The 7,142-nt window shown below is 55.5% G+C and overlaps 1 protein-coding gene across 2 annotated transcripts in view; it reads left to right on the plus strand.

Moving 5' to 3' along the window:
* The window catches only part of FBN3 (fibrillin 3), a 59,415-nt gene that overhangs the window by 10,128 nt on the left and 42,145 nt on the right, over positions 1-7,142 (plus strand). For both annotated transcript variants that reach the window (XM_024134116.1, XM_024134118.1), the window contains 9 exons: positions 1,331-1,453; positions 1,575-1,850; positions 2,131-2,184; positions 3,441-3,566; positions 3,655-3,780; positions 4,980-5,099; positions 5,214-5,351; positions 5,461-5,511; positions 5,782-5,907. In XM_024134116.1, the coding sequence (XP_023989884.1) occupies positions 1,331-1,453; positions 1,575-1,850; positions 2,131-2,184; positions 3,441-3,566; positions 3,655-3,780; positions 4,980-5,099; positions 5,214-5,351; positions 5,461-5,511; positions 5,782-5,907 (1,140 nt within the window). The remainder of the gene's footprint in view (positions 1-1,330; positions 1,454-1,574; positions 1,851-2,130; positions 2,185-3,440; positions 3,567-3,654; positions 3,781-4,979; positions 5,100-5,213; positions 5,352-5,460; positions 5,512-5,781; positions 5,908-7,142) is intronic.

Here is a 7,142-nt window from a genome sequence, read left to right on the forward strand (position 1 = left end):
GGATAATGCTGCTGTGAATGTTCATGTACAAGTTCTGGTGTGGACCTTTTATTCATTTATTCTTTTCTTTCCTTCCCTCCCTCCCTCCCTTCTTTCCTTCCTTCCTTTTGGTACAATCCTTTATTGTTCAAAACTGATACTTTGGTAAACAAATCATTTCTGCACCCACCGCCTTCCTTTAAATTAGACTGTTTTCTTCTCAGCTGACGGTTTTTGCCCTTTTCTTTTTAAATTCAAGTGAGGTTCACACAAGATAAATTTAATCATTTAAAAGTGAAAAATTCAGTGGCGTTTATTTAGTAGTTCCCAATGTTGTGCATCCACATTTATTCAATTTTTTTTTCTGCAGGAAAGTAAACGTAGCATTTTTAAGTGAACAATTTGGTGGCACTTAGGATATTTCCAATGTCGTGCAGCGGCCACCTCATTTATGCAATTCTTTTTTGCATTTAAAAAAATCGTGGCACAATATACATAGTGTACAATTTACCATTTAACCCTTTTTTTTTCTTTTCCATTAGAGTTTATTACAAGATATTGAATCTATAGTTCCCTGGGCTATACAGTAGGACCTCGTTGTTTATCTATTTTATGTACAGTAGTGTGTATCAGCTCCATTCCTACCCTTTTTATTTTTATTTTTATTTTTTTTTTTTGCGGTACGCGGGCCTCTCACCGCCGCGGCCTCTCCCATTGCGGAGTACAGGCTCCGGACGCGCAGGCCCAGCGGCCACGGCTCACGGGCCCAGCCGCTCCGCGGCACGCGGGATCCTCCCGGACCTGGGCACGAACCCGAGTCCCCTGCATCGGCAGGCGGACTCTCAACCACTGTGCCACCAGGGAAGCCCCCTACCCTTTTTAAAGGAACAGTTTGGTGGCATTTAGTACATTCATAAAGTCATGCAAACACTACCTCATTTTTGCCATGTTTTTTGCATTTTTCATTGTGGTGAAATATACATAACATATTTACCATTTTAACCATTTTTAAGGGAACAGTTGGTGGCATTTAGTGCAATGTTGTGTAACCACCACACCTCACTTATTCGACTTTGAACAACTATTTACGGAGCACCTACGGTGTGTCAGGATGGAAGATGCAGACTCGAGCTAGTGGCCCCAGTCTTGCCCAAGGGGAGTTCACACTCCAGCAGTTCACTATATCCAAGTCGACATAGTCGCCGACAGTCACATTTTGTCCTGTCAGGCTTAAACTGCCCTGGGAAGGGTTCCTGGAAAAGTGAGGGGGCTGGTCTACCTGGCAGGGCTGGCCCAAAGAGGGGTGACTGCTGGGACCCTGCTGGGAACCAGCCTCTCCCGGTGTCCCCAGACCACAACGAGTGTGCCACCACCACCACGTGTGCCAACGGAGTGTGCCTGAACGAGGACGGCAGCTTCTCGTGCCTCTGCAAACCCGGCTTCCTGCTGGCGCCCGGTGGCCGCCACTGCGTGGGTGAGGCTGGAGGCTGGGCCACGGGGGAGTGATGGGGACGGGGAGGAAGAGGTGAGGGGAGGCGGCGAGGGCGGGTGGCGGGGCACTGGGACCTGTCGCAGTCGCCCACGGCCCCCCGCAGACATCGACGAGTGCCAGACACCGGGCATCTGTATGAAGGGCCACTGTACCAACACCGAGGGCTCTTTCCGTTGCCACTACCTGGGGGGGCTCGCGGTGGGCGCGGATGGCCGCGTGTGCGTGGACACCCACGTGCGTAGCACGTGCTACGGGACCCTCGACAAGGGCTCCTGTGCCCGCCCCTTCCCCGGTGCCGTCACCAAATCCGAGTGCTGCTGTGCGAGCCCCGACCACGGCTTTGGGGAGCCCTGCCAGCTGTGTCCTGCCAAGAACTCCGGTGAGGGTCGGCTGCCCCACCTCCACCCTCTTTCTTTTAGTTCTTGCTTCTAGTTGATCACCCAGGGGGCAGGAGGGGACAGTGGTGGGGGGCTTGGCTCCTATGGGGTGGGGGGGTGGGGATTTCTCTCCCCAAGAAGACACGGAAGGAAGTTGCTCTTCCCATTGCGGGGGGCATCTTAGTCCCAGACCCTCGCTCAGCTCCAAGGGGCCACGTCTTGGGCGTGGTTTGGGTTCGGCAATGGCCAGTGACCCCTCTTGCTCTGCTCCCGCCACTCCAGCCGAGTTCCAGGCCCTGTGCAGCAGCGGTCTTGGCATCACCACGGATGGCAGAGGTGAGCGGGGCAGTGCTGGGACAGAGGGGTGGGGCCGTGGCTGGGCACTGTCATGTCGCTGGGGCTGCCGTAACAAAGTACCACAGGCTTGGGAGGCTTCGACGACAGACGTTTATTCTCCCACAGCTCTGGAGAGGCTAAAAGTCCGAGATCAAGGTGTGAGCAGGGATGGCTCTTGCCGAGGCTGTGAGGGAGAGTCTGTCCCATGCCTCTCCCACAGCTTCTGGCACTTCACTGTTAAATCCTCAGCTGGCAGAAGCATCACCCTGATCTCTGCCTTCATCTTTTTTTTTTTTTTTTTTAAGTTTACAATGTTGTGTTAGTTTCAGGCGTACAGCAAAGTGATTCATCTGCCTTCCTCTTGACATGGGGTTCTCCTTGTGCGTCTGTGCCCAAATTTCCCCCTTTTATAAGGATACAGTCGCATTGGAATGGATTGTGGGTCCACCCTAATGAACTCGTTTTAACTGGATCACCTCTGTAAAGTCCTTGTCTCCAAATAAAGTCACATGCTGAGATCCTGGGGGTTAGGACTCCAACCTATGACACCATCCCTTCCTGAAACAGCCTTTCTGCCTGAGCAAGAAATGAAAGGACTTAGCATAGTCAGATTTCCCATCCACTGCTAGGCCATCAGGGCAGGATAGATGTCCACCCCTCCCCCACCCCCGTCAGTTAAAGGGACAGATTCTGGAGCCAGATGCGTGAGTTCGAATCCTGGCCCTACTATTTATTGATTGAATAACCTCAGGCACGTTACCTACCGTCTCTGTGCCTCCTTGTCTGTACAGTGGAGATAACGGTAAGACCCATTTCAGGGATGTTGTGAGGATCAAATGAGTTAATATGCTTGGCACAAAATAGTAAACATCCTATAATGGTAGTGATTATGATTACACTTTTTTTTTTCAAAATTATGTTGCTGCCATATAAACATCTGTTCCATGAGTTCCAAACTGGGGACAGTTTTGCCCCCCCTCCCGAGGGGCCATTTGGCAGTGTCTGGACAAATACTGGGGAGGGTGCTACTGGCAATTCCTGGGTAAGGCTGGGACTGCTGCTCAATATCCTACAATGCACAGGATGCCCCCCGTCACAGCAAAGGATGATCTGGCCCCAAATATCCACAGTGCTGAGAAACCCTGGTTTCAAGGGGAAGGAGGCAGGGTCTAGGCTGGAGCTCTGGCCCCGGGGGACATGGCTTCTGGAACCTCCAGGGAGCCAGGGCAGCTGCTGACACCCTCCTCCTGGTGCAGACATCAACGAGTGTGCCCTCGACCCTGACGTCTGTGCCAACGGTATGTGTGAGAACCTGCGGGGCAGCTACCGCTGCATCTGCAACCTGGGCTACAAGGCAGGCGCAGCCGGCAAGGAGTGCATGGGTGAGCGTGCCCGGCAAGTGGACGGGCAGGTGGGCGGGCCGTCCCCACTGCACACCCCTCACCCCGCTCTCCCCACCTCACCCTGCAGATGTGGATGAGTGTGCACTCAACAGCCTCCTGTGTGACAACGGGCGGTGCCGGAACAGCCCTGGCAGCTACAGCTGCTCCTGCCTCCAGGGCTTCAGCTTCCGGCAAGACACGGAGACCTGCGAAGGTACGGGGTCCCGGGGCACACAGCCACGCACACATACATGCAGATACTTATGCACGCTGCATGCTGTGGGTACACACATGCTCCAAGACGCATGTATACCTGCATTCACGCACACAGACACGCTCAAAGGCATACATGTATTCACACTCAGTCTCACAGTTACACACACTCGTAGGTACACACGCAATACCCACATTCACACACTTGTTCTCACACTTTACACGCATGCTCACAGCCACAGTTACATTACACCCTCAGAGGCACACCCTTAGGCAGACACTCAGACCCTCCGACATTCACACGTGTGTGCGCGATCACTCAGTTACACACACCGGCACTCACACAAAACACACTCACATACCCATATTCACACTCACAGACATTCCCACAGTCACACGCCCTCACACGCACCCTCTCAAAGATATGTGTGTGCCCACATTCTTTCACTCACCCTTTCACACACTTAGGCTCACAGCCACACACACCCTCACATACCTGCACAGTTGTGCGCTCACATGCTCATACACACTCACGCTTATACACAAGAATACGTGCCCATCCTCCCTCTCACACACGTGCAGTCACTGACACATACACATGTTCAAGTGTTTATGCTCGCCATTGCCCACACACTTTGTTGTGATGACCTTGCCCATCGCATGGATCCCTTGGCACTCACAGACACCTGCACGCGCGCGCACGCGCACACACACACACACACACACACACACACACACACACACACACACACACACAGTCACGCAAAAGCTTTCCGTCTGGCCCCACCCCTCCGCTGGTCCTTTGTCTTCTTTCCAGCTGACACCCCTCCCCCACCCTGGCCACACCCAGGCCTCCATCCTCTCTGGGTTTTCCTCCTGCCTCTCACCTGTCTTGTGCCATGACCGACCCTTTGAGGGCCATGGTTCCCCACCGTGCCTATCCCTCTGCACTTTTACCTGTGTGCGCTCCCAGGACCCTGCACGTCAGCGTGCTTGTGCAGGTGCACAAGACGATTCAGTGCAAACTCACGTGCGTCTGAGCCTGCGCAGTCCGTTCCCTTGTATTCTGACCGCTTGCGCCCCCTGCCTCTGGACTTCGGCAGCCGTGGGGAGGAGGGGCCCCTGGTCAGGTGGGGCTCCCCCTCCTGCAGCTCAGGACTCGCTGGGGGGTGGGGCGGCTGGGGGCGGCTGTCCCTGCAGACATCGACGAGTGCCTGTCCAATCCGTGTGTGAACGGCGTGTGCCGCAACCTGGCCGGCTCCTACGCCTGCGAGTGCGCCCCCGGCAGCCGCCTGGGACCCTCCGGCACCGTGTGCTTAGGTGAGAGGCCCCACGGAGTAGCGGGGACCCCGACGCCCCGGAGTAGGCTGGGTCTCTGCGGGTCGGCGTGCAGGTGTGGGCCCGCCAGGTGAGACAGCAAGCCCCTCCCCGCAGACAGCACCAAAGGCACCTGCTGGCTAAAGGTCCAGGATGGCCGCTGTGAGGCGAACCTGCACGGAGCCACCCTGCGGTCCGAGTGCTGCGCCACGCTCGGGGCTGCCTGGGGGAGCCCCTGCGAACGCTGTGACATGGGTAATGCCCTGGGGGGGGGCTCCGGGGGCTCCCACGCCATCGGGACAACCGGGGTGGGACAGATCCCCTGTGTTTGAGTGGAGACAGTGACTCCTCTCCCCAACCACAGACCCCGCCTGTGCCCGTGGCTTCGCCCGCGTGAAGGGGCTCAGCTGCGAAGGTAACCCCCATCCCCACCCTCTGCGGTTCGCCCTCCAAGCCACACGTGGGCGAGTGTCATGGGGGCTGCCTGGGGCCCCTCCCTGAAGTCATTTGAGATCGAGACATTCTCCCTGCTTGGTACCTGGGTCTTCCCCTCGATCCGCCAGCCCCTGAGGCTGGCACTGCCCCTTCCCCCTCCCCAAGGACCACGTGGTGTCCTGAGGCCCCAGGGGAACAGCTCCTGGGAGCCTCCAGCCCTTGCCTCTCCTCCTTGCCTGCCGCTGCCCAGATGTGAACGAGTGTGAGGTCTTCCCGGGGGTCTGTCCCAATGGGCGCTGCCTCAACACTGCTGGCTCCTTCCACTGCGAGTGTCTTGAGGGCCTGACGCTGGATGCCACGGGCCGGCTGTGCGTGGGTGAGTGCGGGCTGGGTCCCCATGCAGGGCCCCCCTGCCCTTCATTGCCTCCACCCCCAGCGGCTGGAGACCCCTCCTAGGGACAAGCGGGATCTCGGGCGTCCTCCAGGACCCTCTGCTCACTGCCCACCTCCTGCCCACGTGTCTCCAAAGACATTTGTTTTGGGGGATGCATCTTCTTAACTGCCCTTCTAAGGAGGGCCATTGCAGATGGCAAAATCTCGTGGAATCATACTTGCAACTTTCGTTTATTCTTTCTTGTTACCGAGTAAGGTTTACACGGGGGGATTTGAGCAGGAGGCACCTCTAGCATGAGTGCTGAGTGATGCTGGTGAACCTTCCTCAGCATCCAGGGCTCAAACCCTCACCCTGAATGGCTTACCCTCAGTCTCAAAGGCTCTGAGATCTTTTCCCCCTCGATGAGGGCATCTTGCTTTGTCCCTATCAACATCTTGAACAGGACATTTCTTGGCCAAAAGCATGTGCCGGCCAGCAGGTATTGCTCCGAGTTCTATCAGTTTTTCCTCCTGTAGTCCCATCAATCCATTGGTAGTCTCCTCGGGGTCACCTTGGAGCCTGGTCAACATAGGCAGATGGGCCCTGATGACCCTTCTCAACTTCGATTTCCTTCTAAACTGAGCTTCAGGTGTGCAGCGGGTCTTCTTGCTGATTCCAAAAGGTGAGCAAGGAAAGAAAGTCACTGAGTAAAGAGAAAAAAGCCATTGCTGAATTCACGGCCAGGTGAAATGGCTCAGTCTGGTCAGCCCTGGACCAAGGCACTGGGTACACGGGAACTTAAGACAGATCCCTGTGTGTCATGGTACTTCTGCTTATCTTTATTTTTTCCTAAAGATTCTGTAACAGGGTCTTGTCCTCAAATGGACCCACTTAAATGTATGTTCCTTTTGTAAAGAGTGAGAAGTTGTCTTAGACCAGGGATCAGCCAACTATTTCTGCAAAGGGCCAGAGAGTAAATGTTTTCAGCTTTTGGGGCCTCACAGTCTGTTGCAGCTACTCAGCTCTGCTGTGTAGTGTAAGAACAGCCACAGACCAGTACAGAAACAGATGGATGTGGCTGTGTGTCAATAAAACTTTATTTACAAAAACAGGAGGCTGGGGGGCTTCCCTGGTGGCGCAGTGGTTGCGCGTCCGCCTGCCGATGCAGGGGAACCAGGTTCGCGCCCCGGTCTGGGAGGATCCCACGTGCCGCGGAGCGGCTGGGCCCGTGAGCCATG

The sequence above is a fragment of the Physeter macrocephalus genome, chromosome 2 (genome assembly GCF_002837175.3).
Source record: "Physeter macrocephalus isolate SW-GA chromosome 2, ASM283717v5, whole genome shotgun sequence".
In the NCBI taxonomy this organism is placed as follows: domain Eukaryota; kingdom Metazoa; phylum Chordata; class Mammalia; order Artiodactyla; family Physeteridae; genus Physeter; species Physeter macrocephalus.